At 37.7% G+C, this 19,453-nt stretch overlaps 2 protein-coding genes across 4 annotated transcripts in view; one reads left to right on the top strand and one right to left on the bottom strand.

Moving 5' to 3' along the window:
• The window catches only part of LOC108565299 (mucin-5AC-like), a 39,520-nt gene extending 24,529 nt beyond the window's left edge, over positions 1 to 14,991 (top strand). Inside the window, exons 3-27 of one of the 3 annotated variants that reach the window (XM_017924686.1) lie at positions 1,352 to 1,534; positions 1,594 to 1,853; positions 1,915 to 2,039; positions 2,096 to 2,225; positions 2,279 to 2,464; positions 2,525 to 2,787; positions 2,845 to 3,143; positions 3,205 to 3,324; positions 3,387 to 3,616; positions 3,677 to 3,930; positions 3,985 to 4,290; positions 4,349 to 4,411; positions 4,467 to 4,559; positions 4,620 to 4,742; positions 4,797 to 4,910; positions 4,972 to 5,088; positions 5,142 to 5,252; positions 5,311 to 5,421; positions 5,481 to 5,567; positions 5,627 to 5,716; positions 5,771 to 5,875; positions 5,925 to 6,312; positions 11,695 to 11,860; positions 14,165 to 14,437; positions 14,497 to 14,991. In XM_017924686.1, the coding sequence (XP_017780175.1) occupies positions 1,352 to 1,534; positions 1,594 to 1,853; positions 1,915 to 2,039; positions 2,096 to 2,225; positions 2,279 to 2,464; positions 2,525 to 2,787; positions 2,845 to 3,143; positions 3,205 to 3,324; positions 3,387 to 3,616; positions 3,677 to 3,930; positions 3,985 to 4,290; positions 4,349 to 4,411; positions 4,467 to 4,559; positions 4,620 to 4,742; positions 4,797 to 4,910; positions 4,972 to 5,088; positions 5,142 to 5,252; positions 5,311 to 5,421; positions 5,481 to 5,567; positions 5,627 to 5,716; positions 5,771 to 5,875; positions 5,925 to 6,312; positions 11,695 to 11,860; positions 14,165 to 14,437; positions 14,497 to 14,900 (4,601 nt within the window). In that variant the 3' untranslated portion in view covers positions 14,901 to 14,991. Of the gene's footprint in view, positions 1 to 1,351; positions 1,535 to 1,593; positions 1,854 to 1,914; positions 2,040 to 2,095; positions 2,226 to 2,278; positions 2,465 to 2,524; positions 2,788 to 2,844; positions 3,144 to 3,204; positions 3,325 to 3,386; positions 3,617 to 3,676; positions 3,931 to 3,984; positions 4,291 to 4,348; positions 4,412 to 4,466; positions 4,560 to 4,619; positions 4,743 to 4,796; positions 4,911 to 4,971; positions 5,089 to 5,141; positions 5,253 to 5,310; positions 5,422 to 5,480; positions 5,568 to 5,626; positions 5,717 to 5,770; positions 5,876 to 5,924; positions 11,189 to 11,694; positions 11,861 to 14,164; positions 14,438 to 14,496 lie in introns of those variants that run through there. The other 2 variants (XM_017924683.1, XM_017924685.1) reach the window with 2 other exon arrangements.
• A 204-nt stretch (positions 14,992 to 15,195) lies between these two features.
• LOC108565304 (ras-related protein Rab-21-like) lies at positions 15,196 to 16,968 on the bottom strand. The gene is made up of 3 exons (XM_017924692.1): positions 16,730 to 16,968; positions 15,742 to 16,028; positions 15,196 to 15,675 (listed from the first exon to the last, which is right to left on the bottom strand). Exons 1-3 carry the CDS (start codon positions 16,850 to 16,852, stop codon positions 15,450 to 15,452), a joined length of 636 nt encoding a protein of 211 aa, XP_017780181.1. The 5' UTR covers positions 16,853 to 16,968; the 3' UTR covers positions 15,196 to 15,449.
• Positions 16,969 to 19,453: the final 2,485 nt, after the last annotated feature.

Genomic DNA, 19,453 nt, shown 5'->3' with positions numbered 1-19,453 from the left:
TAAGAAATTAATTATGAGATTGATCTCTTTCTTCTTTTTTTCAATTCAGTTTTGATTTCTTTCATAAATTGAATCTTTTTTTAAATTATTATTTTCACATTATATTGAATGTAAGTTCTAGAATTGAACAATTTTAATCGAAAAATTTCTAATAGAATCAATTAACGTTTGAAGAATTTGATATCTCAGGAAGTGTTTTAGTAATGTTTTCTCTCAATTACGTAAAACGATGTGTTTCTTTATGTGTGTTTCATAACCAGTTTTTACAATATTTGACAATTAAATTAATTAAATGTTTCAATTAATCAAAATTTTCATTTTTCAATCTCATTTTCATATTACAATTATTGTTCATTTTTGGTGTGAATGAAGATTTTCTAATAAAATATAAAAGTTTCAACTTATTTTCTTATACTGAAAGTGGCAATATTTGAAATTGTTTTAGTAATATTTTCTCTGAATTACGTAAATCATTGTTTTTATTGAGACAAAGCCAATTTGTGTTCATTGATTATTTGAAAACGTTTAGTTTATGAGCTGAAGACATAATTATGAGAACAATTTTACTAAAAGTTCTATAAAATTTTCGTTTTTCATTCTTATTTTCACATTAACATTGATTCTAAAATTGATTTCTAGATTTAAAGTATAATTTATTAAAAATAAAAGTTTATTCATTATTGATTTAGTAATGTTTTCACCTGATTATGTAAATGTAATTTTCTCTTAATTATGTAAAATTTTAATAGAATATAACCAGTTTTTATTCGTTGCATATCTGGAAACGTCTAAACTCCAAACTAATGACTTAATTATAAGATTAAACTGTTATTTTATTATATATTAATATGAATATAATTACAAATTTGAATTAAGTAATTTTTTTCATATTACATTGATTTTAAGTTGTAGATTTTAATAATAATTGAATGAAATTTCTATCTGAAAGTGAGAATTTACTGAAAAAACAGATTTAATTGTAATTTTATTAAAAAATAACAGACTTTAAATGTTTAAATTATGCTGATTTTCTATATTACAGTGATTCTAAGTTATATATTTTAATGATAATTGAATCAAATTAGTAAATTAAAGTGTGAATTGCTTAGAAACGAGATTTAATTGTAATTTTGTTGAACATTAATATGAATCTAATATAGAAGATTAAATTTAACAGATTTATCATATTGTTTGTTTGATTCCAAGTTATAGATTTTAATGATAATTTTATATAATTTGTAAATCTAATGTATGTTCTAATTAAGTAGATTTTCATATTATGTTGATTCTAAGTTGTAGATTTTGACTATGATTGAATTTTGATTATACGTTGTATATTTTTGATGTTTAGAACCCAAAGAACTGCGTGTAGTATGCTACTACACGAATTGGTCGGTCTACAGGCCGGGTTCGGCCAAATTCAATCCACAGAACATAAACCCATACCTGTGCACGCATTTGATCTACGCTTTCGGAGGATTCACGAAAGAGAACACCCTGAAACCGTTTGATAAATATCAGGATATAGAGAAAGGTGAGCTTCATCTATTACAACAAAGACTAATCAATAATAACAACAAACATTTACTCAAGGTGGTTACGCCAAGTTCACCGGTCTGAAGACGTACAACAAGCAGCTGAAGACGATGCTCGCCATCGGCGGATGGAACGAAGGATCCACCAGATTCTCACCGATGGTCGCAAGTGCGGACAGAAGGAAGGAATTGGTCAGAAACGTGGTGAAATTCTTGAGGCAGAATCACTTCGACGGTTTGGATTTGGATTGGGAGTACCCGAGTTTCAGGGATGGCGGCAAGACGAGGGATCGCGACAACTACGCAAATCTCGTTCAGGTAATAAATTGAAAAATAATTAAAAGTAAATTTGTAATTAATATATGTTCATTTCTTAAAGGAATTACGCGAAGAGTTCGATCGTGAATCGCAGAAAACCGGAAGACCGAGATTGCTGTTAACCATGGCTGTGCCCGCTGGTATCGAGTACATCAACAAAGGATACGACGTGCCGAAGCTGATGAAGTAAATTGTAAATTGAAACAGCAAATTTCAGTTGCTAATGTTATTGTTGATTGCAGGTACTTGGATTGGATGAACATCTTGAGTTACGATTATCATTCGGCCTTCGAGCCTTCGGTGAACCATCACGCTCCTCTTTTCCCGCTCGAGGAGGAATCCGAATACAATTACGACACGGAACTGAACATCGTAAGAACTAGTTTTCTCTTTGTATTCAATTTGATTAATTCAATTTGTTCTAGGATCATACTATTAAACATTACATGGAAGCCGGTGCGATTGGAAACAAATTGGTTTTGGGTATTCCGACGTACGGACGTTCCTACACTTTATTCAATCCGGATGCGAATGAGATCGGTGATCCGGCCGATGGACCAGGAGAAATGGGAGATGCGACGAGGGAAAATGGTTATTTGGCTTACTACGAGGTACGTGTTTAATTTAAAAGTAAATTACTTGATTATTTATTGCTTTATCTTTGATTTTAGATTTGTGAGAGCGTGAAGAGCGACGAATGGACCGTGGTTCAACCGAACGAAGACGCGATGGGTCCGTACGCTTTCAGAGATAACCAGTGGGTCGGTTACGATGATGAGGCTATTGTCAGGAAGAAGGCCAAATACGTTGCAGACAATGGACTCGGCGGTATCATGTTCTGGGCCATCGACAACGACGATTTCCGTGGAACTTGCCACAACAAATCCTTCCCCATCATCGAGGCGGCCAAAGAAGCTTTGATCGATTCCTTAGGGTAAACTCAATTGATCAAAAGAAGTAACACAATCTGATTTGCAAATTTCCTTTTAAGTTTGGTCGATGAAAACAGCATCAAGAAGAACACGATTGGTAAGAAGCAGCAGGCGACGAGGAGACCTAGCGGTAATTCGCGTAGGAGGTTGAATAACAGAAGGACGACGACCTCGACCACTACGACGACTACAACAACGGAGGCCACCAAAGCCACCCGCCGACGCAGACCGACCAAAAAGAAGACCAGGATCAGCAACGACGTCGTTGAGCCAGAATACAAAGAGTCAGGAAGCAGTTTAGTCGTAACGCCGAACTGGAAGACGCCAGAACCACCAACCACTCCGGATCCAGGCGGCGGTAAACACACACAAAAAAAAACAATAAAGAAACAATAACTAATAACAATACAATTCAACAGATTTCAAATGCGAAGACGAAGGTTTTTACCCGCATCCAAGGGATTGCAAGAAGTACTTCTGGTGCTTGAACGGTCCATCCGATTTAGGAATTATAGCCCATCAATTCAACTGCCCCGCCGGTAATTCATTCACGACACTCAATAATAAAGAAACGAAATGTTAAATAATCTACTGCTCTTAGGTTTGTACTTCAACAAGGCCGCATCGTCGTGCGATTACACCCAGAACGTGCTTTGCAACAAGAAGATTCAAAAAGCCGCAACCACATCCACTCCTTACACGAAAGAAGCGAAAACCACCTCAACCACCGAATACAAATCTCTGTTCACCACTCCTCGAGTTCCTCCCAAGATCACGGCTGCAACCAGCAGAACCACGTACCAATCGACAACTGCAGAACCAGAATACGAAGTAATTTTCGAGATTCTTAATTAAATTAATTTCTCTAATACTTTTCCATTGTAATTTCAGGATGAATACGAATACGAAGACGACGTTGAAGATGCCAACAACGATTCCGAAGATCCCGCTCTCATTAAAGAGTTATTGGATCTCATCAAGAAAGCGGGAGGTGTTGAGCAATTGGAGAAGCAGTTTAAATTCAAAGATAGTCCTCAAACCTCATCCTCGTCAGGATCCACGACTCCTTCGTCGATCAGCAAAAAGCTGTACGAGCGTGTCCTCAGTAGAACCAAATTAATCGAAGCATCAAGCGAAAGGAACAAGTAATTATTTTAATTGGTAATTTGATGAAACTTAATGTTAATGTAATCTTGTAGATTCCAAACAACTAATAGGAACAGTAGAGGACCGCAGTATAAGGAAGTAGAAGGCGATTCAGAGAAGAAGACTGTTAAATCTAATAGCAGGTTGCAGTACTCCACCATCTCAAGAAAAAGACCATCCAAGCCGGAACCCGAAGATGATGATGAGGATGAAGACGAAGAAGTTGAGGAAGAGGAGAACGAAAAGGTAGTTAAAGCCAAGAAAGAGGATAAACCAAAATATGTTACTTTACGAAGAAACAGACCATCGACAACCGAATCCACCGTCGCCGAAGAAGACGAAATTGAGGAAGACAACAAGTAATTATAGCTTTAATCACTATAAACGTAATTTACTAATTAATTAATTTTGTTGCAGCAAAACTAATCAAAAGAGAAACCGGTTTTCCACCACTTCCAGCTCAGTCGATAGTAATTCAGGGTAAGTCTAGTTATTGATTATATGCGTTCCAAAATATTAATTGCAATCATTTTAGGAAATTCATAAGACGAGGTCGGACTTCAACAACCGAAACGCCTGAGGATGAAGAAGAAGATGAAGAGAAACCCGAAGAGGAAGTTGTCAGAAAGTATTCATTATCATTAATTTAAATGATTGAAACATTTAGTAATTAATCTTCGTGTTTTAGGAGACCCACAACGACCACTCGTTCTCCTTATGTAACTTTGAAAAGATCAAGACCGACGACTGAAGCTATCTCCAAAGCGGAAGAAAACGAAGCTAAAGAAGATGATTCCGGTGATTTCAATAGGTGAGATATTTAATTTACCTTATAATGTTTATATCATTTACGTTTTGATTCCAGGAAATTCTTAGGAGAAAATCAAGAAGATAAAGAGGACAACGATGCAAAAGGTTCTCCAAATTATATCACATTACGTAGAAATAGACCCAAGTTTGGTGAATCTGCAACAACCAAGTAAATTATTAATATGATTACTCTAAATGAAACGGTTAATAACAATATAATTAAATTTTAGGAAAACTTTGGAGGAGAATCAAAACGATGAAGATGAGAATAAAGAGAAGGGTTCGCAACCGGAGTACACGACTTTACGAAGAACCCGACCAAAGTTTGGTGAATCAACAACTGCAAAGTAAATACACGTGCTTTTTGTAATACACGATTTTAACAATTGTGATCTTGCAGAAATACTTTAGGTGAGGATGAAAAGGATAGCGGTGATGATGAGAAGAATTCCTCAGGTTACGTTACCTTGCGTAGAAACCGACCAGGCCTTGCTGAAACTACGACTACAAAGTAAATAGAATTGTTGTTTAATTCGTTATGTGTTTTATAACAATTTATTGAATTACAGGAACATTTTCGAGGAAAACCAAGAAGATGAAGAAATTAAGGAAAAGAGTAAACAAGTTTACACTACCACAAAAAGGACACGACCAAAGTTTGGTGAATCTTCGACGGTGAAGTAAGTTTAGTTAAAAAATAGTTAATGGATTGATTAATTTAATTTGATTGAAATTACAGAAATACCTTAGGAGATAATCAGAAGGATGATGATGATGAGAATATCGCTTTAAGTAAAAAGAGACCAAATCTTTCTGAAACTGCAAAGTAATTATTATTTTTCTTTGTTTTGTGTGTAATTTTATTAATTTTAAATCAAATTGTAGGAAGAATGATGATGATACTGTGAGCAGTTCACCAAAGTACAATTCGTTGCGTAGGATTCGACCAAATCTTGCTGAATCAACAACTTCAAAGTAAATGCAAATACTGTTAATTAGTGCTATGGTTACTAACTAATTGGATTTCAGGAAATCGTTGGATGATGATCAAATTGATGATGATGATGATAATTCTCCAAATTACAGCACTTTGCGTAAGAACAGACCAAACTTCGATGAATCTACGACTGCTAAGTAAATGCGTTGTTATTTGATGGTTTCGTGTATATTAATTCGTCTTCAGTTCCAGATACAAAGAGATTCAACGTGGAACGACTCAAACTGCGAGCACGGAAAGCGTGATCGTCTCCACGAATCCACCGGAACCGGAAGCGCCGCAAACCGAATCTAACAATATATTTAAGGACGAGACTAATATCGATTTAACAACTCCACAATCGCCGGTGGGCGAGTTCATTTCAATAACAACATCTAAATTAGAAATAACTCCACCCCAGCTATTGGAACCCAGGCCTTTCTCCATCAACACTAACGTTATTTCAACAACTGTTAAATCGCCATCAACGACATCCGCTACTACCACTTTCTCTACAACATCAACAACAACAACTACTACCACCACTACCGCCGCGCCACCATCGACCACTCAAACAGTAACAACAGCGTCAAAGGTGAGTTATAAACCTCTGTTAAGAACACGACCGGTAGCAGCACAAAAACCTTCTTTACCAATTAACAACAACACCAACGACACCGCACGTCAAACAATCAAAAGCCGCACCGAATCTAGAGGTTTCTCGCGATTCCGTCGTCCGGAATCCGCTGCATCGAAGCAACCGGAAGAGACGGGACGTCTCAGGACCACCGCCTCTTCTGACGTCGAAGAATCTTCGTCGTCACCGGAATCGCGTGGCTACAACAGATTCCGAACCAGACCGGAAACGACTACCAGGCAACAAGACATACCGGAACGTCATTTCAGACCGGAAGACGCCGCCGCCTTCGCCGATTTATCTAGTTTAACAGCAGTAGACTTTTCGTCAATTAAAGACTTTTCCGGCGGAGCCAGACGCTCCAGGACGAGACTCACCACGGCCGCGTCCTCAACAACAATAACAACAGCAACGGAAGAAACTATTAAAACAGGACCTCGCACCTTGACCGTAGCCAGGAAATACTTGGAAAGTTCGCTACCTGCAACCAACAAGAGACGCGTCATCAAGAAAGTACCGGAACCGGAACCGGAAGAGAATGTGAAAGTAGAGGAACGTCCCAAGCCCGCTTTCAACGCTAGGCCCAATTTTAAATCCCCGAGACTCTTCACGCGTCCCACAATAACCACAACAACAGCCAAAAGCGAAGAAATATCTGAAACTCCTGTAAGAAAAACCTCCAACGATAATCTGTTTAAACCCAAACGCACGAAACTATTCGGTGGAAACAACTTCTCTAAAATCAACACGGAAAGTTCTAAACCGTCAATCGACGAAGATACTCCCAAACCGGTAGCTCCCTTAAGAAAAACCATTAACGATAATCTTTTTAAACCCAAACGCAACAAATTATTCGAAAGCAAATTTCCTAAAGTAAACAACGAAAGTACCGAAGAACCTAAGAAATCAATCGAAGAAACTCCCGAAACAGAAGCTCCGAAAGTAAATGACTTCCCACAAGTTTCAATCGAAACTACCGAAAGTCCTAAAGTAGAAATTGAAGACGAAACTCCTAAAACCGATTCTCCAGTAACTGAAACTTTAAACGAAGATTTCCTCGAAGCTAAGCAGAGTGAAAATAATCTCGCCGAAGAAACCACTTTTAGTATTAAAGATGACTCAACAATTGAAACGGAATCACCCTTGAAGACAACTATTTTTAACGATGATCAACTCAATGAAAATGATTCTAACTTATTTGATAATGTAGTTACCGACAAAAACCTTGATTATTCAACGAAATCCTTAATAGAAGAAACTCCTGTAACTGAGGTTCCACTTACAAAAGATACAAATGAACCAAATTTATCAGAAGATACGTTTACTACAATAACGGCTGAACCTGTAACAACAACAACCACCACCACTGAACATCCAACATCGCCAATCCAAGAACAAACTGAAGGTGTTACCATCAGAAAACTATCTTTCAAGACTAAACCGATTTCCATCAAAGACGCTCATTTGAATAATACAGGTACGAAGTCGGTTTCTACCACTATCGAAGATGAAAATTCTCTTGAACAAAATGAAAATGATTTAACTACAACAGAAAATGCGAAGAGGTTAAAGGAGCAAAGCACAACTCCGAGGAGATTCATTAAAATAATTAATGTGAAATCTAGATCTAATTTGGAAGATAACGATGAGCCACGTAAAATCGAAGTTAACTTTAGGCCAACCAACAGAAGAGTCATCAAAAGGTTGAGGTTAGCCTCACCTCATTTACCAGGAGATGCAAGCAGAAGATTAATCTACTCAACACCAATTCCTTATCTGAGTCCCATAACTGAGTACGAAGAAATTGTTGAGAATAAGGCTTATGAAGAGGAAGACGAGAATATCAAATTGTCTGAGAGTAATATTTTGGAGAACAGCGATGTGAGCAGAGTAAACAGTAATTCTATTAAAGCCGATGGCGAGAAAGGATACACGAAAGTTATAAAGAGGATAAGACCAGGTTTTAAACCTCAAAATCGTTTTGAAGATAGAAAAACAACTACAACGACGACTACAACCACAACTACCGAACCTAATATTGTGGTGAGAACCAGAAAGATTATTAGGAAATTGAGCACGACAACTGCGTATGCACCAACTATTTCTGAAGTTACGACTTCTGCCAGACCGTTGCTTTACAAATTAGCAGAATCCGATGATGCTTTGGCAAATAGGAAACGCAAAATTATCCGTCGTCTTCGGCCATACACCTTGTTTGAAGGTAGATCTTCTACAACGGAGAAGGTTGTGGAAGAATCAGATGTAGATGACGTAGATGAAGTTACCACTGTCAACTCTCAGAACACGAATGATGAAATTGATGATACGACTAATGTTTCGAGCACTTTAGAGCTTACAACGATTGCGGTAAACAAGTATACTTTGGAAGCTGCTTCCACTCAGACAAGTGACGTTACTGAAGAAACTACAGCTCGCAATGAAATAACTAGTACTGAAGGTAATTATTATACAACTGACGAAGAAGCTTCCACAGAGAGACAGTTTGAAACTACGTATTCGTACGATGATGATGATGATTCGAATGATGTTGAAAGTACAACTGAATTATTACCTTATGAGACAACAGAATATGCGGGAGAAACAACCACCGATTTTGACTTTACGACGGTCCCCGAACCGACGGAGCCAAGGCCCACTTACGTGAATAAGATATTCAAAAAAGCGCAGAACAGGCCGAAACTGAATCTAAATCTGAAGCAACTGCAGAAGAGCAATTCGTTAGCTTCGAGCACGGAATCCTCGCTGTCAAGGCCAAAATCTCGTTTCGAAAGCTACTCAAGACGTCCGGTGGGAGGTCGATTCAAACCGTTGGCTAATCAAGGTAAACCAGAAGAAACGCACGACGTCGGTCACGGTACGATTAAACCGTTCAAGAAAACATTCAGGACGAGTCCGAAAGTCTTCAGCAGAAGAAAACCGATCAAGAATACTTTTACCCCAAGGTATCAAACAACAACCGAAGAAGTAAATGAAGATGATTACAGCACGGAATACGATTACAGCGAAGAGGACGATGAGGAGGAACGTGTTGATGATGATGATGATGATGAGGAAGAGGTGGTGGATGATGATGAAAACAAAGAAGAAGTGTTGAATGTTGTAGCGCCGGTTATTAGAACAACGGAGACTGCTAAAACCAGGAAAGCGAATGTTCCGTATGATACGAGCACCCAACATACGACCAAAGCTTATAAGAGATTCACAAGTACGACTCCGTTGAGCGTGACTCAAGATTTGGGTGATATAAATTTGGATGCGCTGAACGAGAGGAACAAAAAGCTGTTCAAGACGAGGAAAATGAACGTGCCGCATCCTGGAACGACCGAGGCCAAGGAGCTTGATACAACTCCAGGTTCGACGGCATCTGCAACTGAATCAGCGTTAACCACCGATGAGATCCTTGAAACGACATCGGAAATGGATGTGAAAACAACAATTGAATTTGATGCAACGACCGCGGGAAGCGACACAACGATTACAGATGATACAACAATGACGACGATGGGAACCGAAAAGATCATTACTGAACTTGAAGCAACGACGAACGTGGAAACTGAGAAACCTATTATTGAACTTGACATGACGACGGTTTCCACGGAAACACCTGAACTTGAAACGACTACAATGGAAGTCAAGGAGCCGACGACGGAGATGGAAACAACCACAATCGGTGTGGAGAAGCCTACGACGGAGATGGAAACGACCACAGTCGGCGTGGAGAAGCCTACGACGGAGATGGAAACTACTACGGTGAAAACGGAAAAACCGACCACCTTGCACCACATATTCGCTCAGACGGAATCGCTGCAAACGACAACCGCAACGCCGGAACCCGTCGAGGAGCTGGGTACCGAAGAGGAACCGAAAAGCGTCAAGTTGGAGAGATTGATTGAGATCAACAGGATCGTTGAGATCAACGGGGAGAAGGTGAACGAGCGCGATCATCTTGGAGTAGTAAACCGAGTGACGGAGATCAAAGTCGTCGATGGAAACAATACGGAAGTTCGCAAAACCAAGATCATCATCGACGGACCAAACATATTAACGGAAATCCTGAATTCCAACCGTCAAGATAGAAAGTACGAGTTCAACTTGAAGACGAACGTGGACGAGCAGTCGGTCGACGTGATCCCGAACCAAATCTCCATAGAAGGCAAATCGAACGTTAGAACCATAACGCCGAGACCGCTCTTCAGCAACGAAGTATCCACCATCTCCCTGGAAGGTCTCTTCAGGACGAATTCTCCGAGCACCGCCGCTTACGAAGAGATCCTCGATGCGGATCACAGCAGAATAGTGAACGTTAGATATCCTGCAATGTTCATCCCAATCCCTGAAGGCGACGTGGCGATGCGCGCCAAGATCGTCGAAATCAAACCCAGCGAAGCTGACTTAATAAAAATTGCCCCGATCGCGGTTAGCCTTTCCAAGAAGAATTGAAATTGAAAGTACATTTCGTAGAAGGAATCACTCGAAAATGCTAGTCAAACCAAAATAGTTATTAATTTTATTCCTCTCTAATTATTTTTTTTAACGAACCAATTTTATCCACAGAAATTTAGCACCGAGGGCTGTATTCGTTTTTAATTGTTTGTGTCTTTATTTTAACAATGTATTTGTACTTGTAATCTTAATTCTTACTAAACCTGTTTTTTTTAAATTGTTTGTTTCTCCACGTCGTGTTATAACCATACAAAAAAAAGCAGAAGGAAATAAGATTGAAAATAAAGCGAGCTCCTTTCATTGTTGCGTAACAACTGCATGTGTAGTGTAACTGTATCGATTTTGTTGTGTAATGTAACGTAAATGTTTCATTCTTTTTAAGTGTATAGTATTTTATTTTGATTAATTTTCTTTTTCAAGCTCTAAATGTTCTTTTTACTTTAGTGCCATTTTTTGTTTTTGTGTGCGTTAATTAAATTATTCTCTTTGTACTATTATTTTTGTTTAATATACTGTTATGTGTAATAATAATAATAATCGTACTTTTTAATCCTCTAATTTCTATTATTTTGTTTGTAAAATATTTATGTAAAATATATAGTTTCTATTAGAAAACTTCCTCTCTTTATTTATTTGTTTACTTCATATTCATTATTTCACGATACAAAAACGATAAAATAAATACCATTTGCGCGCAATCACTTTCACTTCTCTGAGCCACCTCTGAGGATGAGTCAAAATACCAAGAGGCATGACCTTGAAAAATAAAACATGCAGATGAAGGACAATTTCAGACAATGTGTACATAACAAATTACGCAATTCTATCGGGTGCTGTCAATGCAATTGGACTGATTACGTTTTATTCTTGTTGTAGACTCCGAGTCGGAGGTTCAGGCCCAAATTCCGACCTCAAGCGACGACGTCCACGACGGCTGCACCTTCGACCGCCTCGCAGCGCGGTCCCAGCACGACTCGAAGGAATCTGAGACCAAGGCTCTCCTCCACCATCCGTCCCTCCACTCCAGCAATTGAAAGTAAAGGTAAGTGGTGTTTCTATAATCGATGCAAAAAAAAAAGAGTATGTATGTATATATATTAAAAAAAAATGAATGTTTGCATATTTCTCATTATCATAAATGGAAAGAATGAAGCAAATGAACAATCCCAGTTGTGCATGACCTTCGCGGTTTCCTGAAGCGTGAAACAATTAGCCAAAAACTCGAGTGAAATTCTGGGACACTCCGAATTTCACTTTCAATGCTAAAACATTGACGGTCTACTGATGATAATCTAGAATTTTTGTTTTGGATATTCCTGATGCATCTGCTTCATTTCCAAAAATAAATGTTTAAAATATTTGTCGAGAAAACGACAATCTAATATTGAATAACTTACTTTATAATAGTGAAACATTAGTAGGATCAATTTCTTGTTCCAATAGTATCAATATCCGAGATCTTTTACTCATGTATATTACACTTTATTTAACATTCGTATTTTCGATAAAATATAAAATGTTTATGTGATTTTACTATTAATTGTAGCCGAAGAACTTGGCCAAAGTAGGAACGGACAAGAAAAATACGCTTGTAAACCAATCAGAGCATATCTAGAATATTTTCTAGCATGAAGATATACAAGAACTTGTAAGAAATGAAACGTGTCTCCTTTTCATCTTACTACAGTAAAATGTTGTTATTCCAATAGTGTCAAATGGGACACTCATCCACGATAGTTGTTGCTTAACTTTTTGTGATCAACATACATACATCAAGTTAATAAACCGTAATAAAATTGAGTTATTTCTAAAAAGAAGACAATTTAAATTATATTAAAGTAATGACAAAAGAAAGTTCTTATATCAAAATATCGTTTAGATTCAAGTACCTCGCTTAACGAGCAAAATGAATTGTACGAAAAATGACTCGCTTAACGAGCGATGTTTCGCATAACGAGTGACGATGAGAAGGGAAGTCCCGGATTGCGCGCCTGCTACATCATTTTTAAAACTTGTGTACACATATTATGTGTATTTTGAATATACAGAGAACCTCGCTTAAAGAGCATTTCGTTTAACGAGCAAAATTAATTGAAAAAAAAAATGACTCGCTTAACGAGCGACGTTTCACATAACGAGTGACGATAAGAAGAGAAATCCGGAATTACGCGCCTGCTATATCACATATGTGTATTTTTGAATATGTTTCACTATAGGAGTAAAAATCTGGAAATTTTGGGACGGATTAAACTCGTTAAGCGTGGTTCCACTGTAATTATGTTCAACCCAAAATGTATAGTAAATACATTGAATGCAACCATAAAACTAATTAATACCAATTAAACCAAATAAAGTGCTCCAATTCCTCATTGCGTAAAAAAAAACAAGAACAAGACTCGAATCGGAAAGTTGTTGGAAACATTATTTAACCCTCTTTTACCATAACATCGAGTGTACATTCAACCACTTTCTCATTTCACATTTACGCGTTGCTTTTTAAGCTTTCAGTGTGACATGTCTCAAAAGAAATGAGTGATTGAAAAATATGTATAATTAAAAATAAACAATGTTGCTTTTAAACTGCGATATGCACTTTCACCAATCAATTTGCAAATGTCTTGTATTTATTTTCTTGCAAACGACCGTTGTTCTTTTCCGTCTTTGCAATCTGTGACAAGTATTAATTGCAAAGAAGTAAAAGTCATGAAGTTTATTGAAGATGCTTAGAAAGATTATTTCATTTTATTATCAATTGTGAAATTTAAATTACGTAACGTTTACTGTTAAATAATAAAGTGCATACGTTTAAGAGAGAAATTGAAAAAAAAAAAACAAATAATTTAGAGAGTGAACAAGGAAAGTTGATGAACAGCATTGACAGATGCGTAATGAGATAATTACTTTTTACGTTTAAACCAAACTTGTAGTAACTTTCATTAATATCAGTTGCATCATTTATGTACTGTAAAATGAAAATATATTCAGATAAAAAATAGCACAATTAAGACTATTAGAGTCTAAGTTTATACTTTTTTTTTTCGTTCTGGACAAACATCCTTCGTTTCAAAATGTTCTAACGAAACCAATAACTTGGTACTTGGCAAGTAAATGATCATGTGAAAACGGAACATCGTGCGGAATTTAAACATAATACAAAAGTATGCGTATTTACTAAGATTTATATTTAGTAAAATGTATAGAGAATCTTGTATTTTGCATTTATTGTCTACACACTCATTCATAACGTTGTTAAGGAACTGTTATTATAGAAAGTATATAATTATAATATTAAAAAAAAACTAATCGATAGTTAAGTAGTTATTGAATAATGTACGTGTTGTTTCAGTGGAAACCAGAAGACCTACGCGGATTAGCGTAAGAAAACACCTTGCGACAACGAAATCAACACTCCAAAACGAACTCGAAGATCAGGATCAAGAAGAATCGACCGAAAGAAACACAAACACCAGCGCCGAAACGACAGAACTCGTTGAACTCGCATTGGCGTTACAAACGATCCAACAAGCACCGATCCGATCATCCACTCCGAGTTTCAGACAATCATCGACAACTCCTTATTCTCCATCGACGCGAAGACCAGTCTTCAGAGGAAACAGAGGTTCGAATCAAACAATTGCAACATAGAAGAATCACATAACGAAATATTAATCATTTCAGACCGGTTCAGCCAAAGACCAAAGATTTCCAGCACCACAGTTTCACCAGTCTTGACGACGCGCAGGATTGTGAGGAAGCAGAGACCGATTGAACCGTTCCAGAAGAAGGTTACCGCGTACACCTACAAACCAATCGGCGATTACGATTATTACGATGACGGCGTATCCAGAATAGTCGGAGCGATACCGGAGCACAGCAAGGTGCTCATTCACAGTTCCGGGGTGATCCAGTGCTTGGATCAAGGTAACTTCCCGCATCCGGTCAGTTGCAAGAAGTTCATCTCGTGCGCGAAGATGGAGAACGGAAACGTTCTAGGATGGGAGTACACCTGTCCGAAGAACCTGAGCTTCGATCCTGTGGGTGGAATTTGCAATTGGTCCTCAGGTTTAGGATGCAACGAATAATATTGTTTTTTTTTTTGGCTGCGAAAATACGTGTAATTTATGGTCAGTTAATACGTACTTCATCTATTTATTTAAATGTGTATAAAACTGATTTCTGTTTTTTTCATTAATTAATTTTGTAAATAATATCTACTTTTTATATTATTATTATTATTAAACTCATTCATTTATTCTACTATTTTTTTTTTGTGAACTCTCATGGTACGTTTTATTATATAACATGTGATATTAATAAACTTTATTCCATTGTGAAACGCCTGCGATTTCGTAAACAAAAAAAAAGTTATTTATTCATTTTATATACAACGACAGACAGAAGAAACAAAACATCGGCACATATATATATATATTTAACACATCTTCACTTTTCTCTCCAACAACTCGCAGTTATATCACACTTCAATTTTGTTTTTACGACGGATAAACAACAACATTCCCGCATTCGTTACTCATTAATTAGTATATAGCAAAAATATATATGTGAAATCAAAAAACAAAAAAATACGAGGAATGATTCGATAATTAATTAATTAATTAAAGCATATTAATCTATGTGTTTGAGCCGCAGCAACTCTTCGTTTGATTCTCTACTTGCTCGTCGTCAACAACTACCACATTCTTCCTGTGATTGGAACCTTGTCTGGTCACCTGCAGATCCTCTATCTCGCGTTCCCTTTGCAACATCTTATCAATTAAAGTCAAGAACATCTCCTCGATACCCTCGTTACGTTTGGCAGAAGTCTGCCAGTGCAGTGCACCCACTTTGCTCGCGTATCTACAAATTAAAAGTACATTAACATTGCTTCATAGTGAAGACCGTGCGAATATTCTTGATAATTACGTTTCGGCTTCCTCTAAATTAACGTGCCTATCCTTTTCTAAATCAGTCTTATTCCCAACGATGACCAGGGAGACATCGCTGCCCAGCATTTTCCTGAGCTCCTTCACCCAACTCTTCACCTTGACTAAGGAATCCTCGTCCGTAATATCGTATACTATTATAGCCCCGTTCGAAGATCTGTAGTATAGTGGACCCAGCGCATGGAATTGCTCCTGCCCTGCAGTGTCCCATATGGCCAAATTGACTCGTTTTCCATCGATGTTCAATTTCTTGTTCAAAAAGGATGCCTACAATAAAATAAATATATTTATAATTTTGTGAACTTCAAGTTAATTTATAAACAATATCTGATAATTCAATACAAAAGTGTTTACAGAATATTGACAAATATGTTATTGAGTATAATTAAATCAATAACTCATTATACTTCATGTAGACAATAGATAACAAAATTCTACTTTAAACTTATGACTGATAATAGCAAAATATTTAGTAGAAACATGAAAATTGAACATAAACAAATATTGATAGAAAAACTATCTTAAACTATCTTCCTAAAATAATAAGATTGAAAAGCAAAATTAAACTACAATGATTACATAAAGTTAGAGCTGTTTTTACACAATAGTGACAGATTATTATAAAAATTATCCAATAAATAATTTGACAGCTGATTCCACTAAGTGGTAAATGATTATAAAGAAGCAAATAATAGATATAATTGTTATTAAAAGAGAATTGAAATAAAAAATTATTGGGATTAACAATACAATTTGCTTTGCGAGTAACTTAATAAACCTGTTACACAATTGTTACAGATAACAGGTTATTATGAATGATTCAGTAAATATATATGAAATGACCAAAAGATATCAAAGGTCTGATGATATATAAATGACAGTATCATTGAGAATAGCAAATTACATGGACAATTAGTAAATACAAGTAAATAAGAGATAAATAAAAGTTGATAGAAAGAGAGTATAACCTGTATAGTGCTGAGATGATCATTGTTGAATTTATCCTCGGCGTACCTCAAGACGATGCTCGTCTTTCCGACGCAACCCTTTCCCAATAGGACGACCTTAAAATTATGCACTGTCGTTGCCATGATTCAACATCTTCTATTGTAAATAAACTAGATTTCTTATAATCAAATCCTCTGTATATAGAGATTCTCACGGAGTCGCCGTCGCTGTCATGTCAAATGCATTGTTGGTAATCAGCTGTTTTTGACAGGGATTGAATGGTAAGAGGACGTTCCGCTAGGTGGCTGCCCGAGTTACCGAACATTTTTAAACGTACAAAATATCCTTGGACATATAGAAAACCAAAAGTCGAAGAACTGATCCATCTAATACCAGATTCCTCGATAAGACTGCGAAATTAAGATCGTTTCATTGAGGTATCCGAATTTGAAAACGCATCCGGCCGCTGGGGTAGCTGTCAATGGTCGCCGGAAATGCTAGTCAAATCAGCAACGCCTTGAACGCACTCTATACGAACCGAAGGGTGTCCGTCGTAGTTTCCACATTGTTAAATATGCAATTGCAGTGGAAATTGTTAATACGTGTGCATTGTTGATGAAACCGCTGGGAAAGCTGGGATGGTGAGTTTTCTGGTTTGCGAGACTGTTGAGACGCATGCGCGACTCCGTTAATCACATATCAGTGTTCCCTGCCATCACCTGTGTTGTATTGGTAAGTTCTTTGTGGTGTTAATTTTGGTGTTTTCTCCGGACATACGAGGCGATTTTGCATGATTCTTAAGGTATTTGATAGTTATTAATGCGGTCAATCGAATAGGACGGGTGTCATGGGGCATCATCGCGTATTTAATTGAGAAACCAGTGTTTTCGTGGTGGCGTCGTGTCGGCTGGTGCATTGAGAGCGTACGTACAGAGCTGTTCAAAAACCTTCTGAATTCGGGGATTCAGGTCAGGGTGGTGGTGGATGGAGTTTGCTGTTGAAGTGTACGTAGATTGAATTGTGTGATGATGTCTCCTGGGTGTCTTCTGTAACGAAAAGCGTGTCAGCGTTTCTCCATGGGCTGCAGGGACCAACGATCACGTAGGCCTCGGCGAGCTTTCACCTAAATTTTCATAACAAGTCGACGGGCCAACATTCAGTTTTTTGTTAATATTTTTATAATTAGATTGATGATTGCCATATTAATGGGATGGACGGTGTTATCGGGTGCATTGTGTAATTTTTAATTTCAACAAAAGCGATGGTGATAACAGCTTTCACTGATAAATTCCAATTGGCGAACGATTGCTAATTCGGTGCATATGCATCTCCTCAGATCGTCTGATTTTTTATATATATATATATATTCTCTCAACTGATGTCGCCTCTCCATTTATATAATATGTTGCATATACGAAACTGGTTCAAGGTGCTGTCGCCAATTGCATTTTCGCCGGTCGCTGGATGGACGTGACGTGTGACCCAAGACGAAGGCATGCATGTTTTACAGCGATGGCGATGCTTTCGACGGCCGTCGACGTGCCATCATCGATCGTGTAACGCGCGTGGACTACCATCCTCTCCAGTCATCTTTTTACACGGTCCCAGCGTTTTTTTTTGTTGCCCGCTCATTCAAAATTCACCCTCCGCAGGGTTGAATGCCCTTCGACTCCATCGTGCATGCGGCCTGAGCACGCGACATACGCACACACACCCGCTTCTCATAATTTTGTATGTACCCCCATGGTAATCAAAGGACGAAGAAGAGAATGCCATGAAGAGTGAAAAGAGAACCTGGACTCTTCTCGCGTCACGGACCTCTTTGGCCTAGGTCATGGCGAATTTCGTATAAACATTGCTTAGCTCGCTGTTTCCATGCGAATTCCGCTTGCTAGGCGCGCTCTCGATTTCCGAACAACGTCTTGCGAAAGAGTCGCGCCACACAAACGCACGAACATCTTGAACTAGAAAATAAAAAGAGCTACCTACCTACCTATTGCAATCATGCATCATTTCAAGTGTACACGCAATCGAATGAAAGTAATGGCCGAATTGTTTTCTAATCTGCGAAGAAAGCAACGAGAGCGTTTGAGAATAAACGGGTATCGCGTGTTCTCGTCGGACTTGTTTACCACTTCGCCACTGACCGAGAGGATCTAAATTTAAAAGGCCGTTTTGATTGCGGCTACGAACGCAGCGTGAAAAACATGTTTATTATTTGCACGCACAATAATACGAAATTTTCAGCACAACTAAATCCTTTTCGCTTAGCTCTACCTCATGTCATCCTTGGGCAACGAGAATCGAGTAAACCTTCACCCGGGACTGCACCCACTAAATTACACCTTCTAATACCTAATTATGTTCCATATGCATTTTGCATGTGAATGCCATGATCTTAACACACTTTAAAACATATGTCGAAGGTTTAACATTTTCAAAGTCGATCATAATAGTTGATTGCTACGTGATTATTCACAGCAAAATGTTTTGATTTGCGCAGATTCGTGTTTATGCAAATTATTTGGAAAGTAAAAAGATCATATTGCCTATTTATAGATTCGCATAAGAGAAAGTTGTGATCCAATTGAATGCAGTGTATCAACACATTGCCAAAGATATTACACAAACTAGCCATGAATTTGACATAGTTATAATTCCAGGTATTCATTATTACTTCATTCATTCAATTCTTTAAAGCAGCGGTCGGGGAACCGGGGTAAATTACCCAAAATGGGGTAAAA

Source organism: Nicrophorus vespilloides, unplaced genomic scaffold (genome assembly GCF_001412225.1).
Source record: "Nicrophorus vespilloides isolate i.1.1-1 unplaced genomic scaffold, Nicve_v1.0, whole genome shotgun sequence".
NCBI lineage: Eukaryota > Metazoa > Arthropoda > Insecta > Coleoptera > Silphidae > Nicrophorus > Nicrophorus vespilloides.
This window is presented reverse-complemented; position numbering and strand designations above follow the sequence as displayed.

Bases quoted from the DNA above. Each gene is read 5' to 3' on its own strand.
- LOC108565304 (XM_017924692.1), bottom strand. From the start codon at position 16,852: ATGGCAACGACAGTGCATAATTTTAAGGTCGTCCTATTGGGAAAGGGT. The intron at 16,029-16,729 runs GTTATACTCTCT...ATTTTATTGTAG, and splicing joins ATCATCTCAGCACTATACAG to GCATCCTTTTTGAACAAGAA. The intron at 15,676-15,741 runs GTAATTATCAAG...TTTAATTTGTAG, and splicing joins AATTTAGAGGAAGCCGAAAC to ATACGCGAGCAAAGTGGGTG.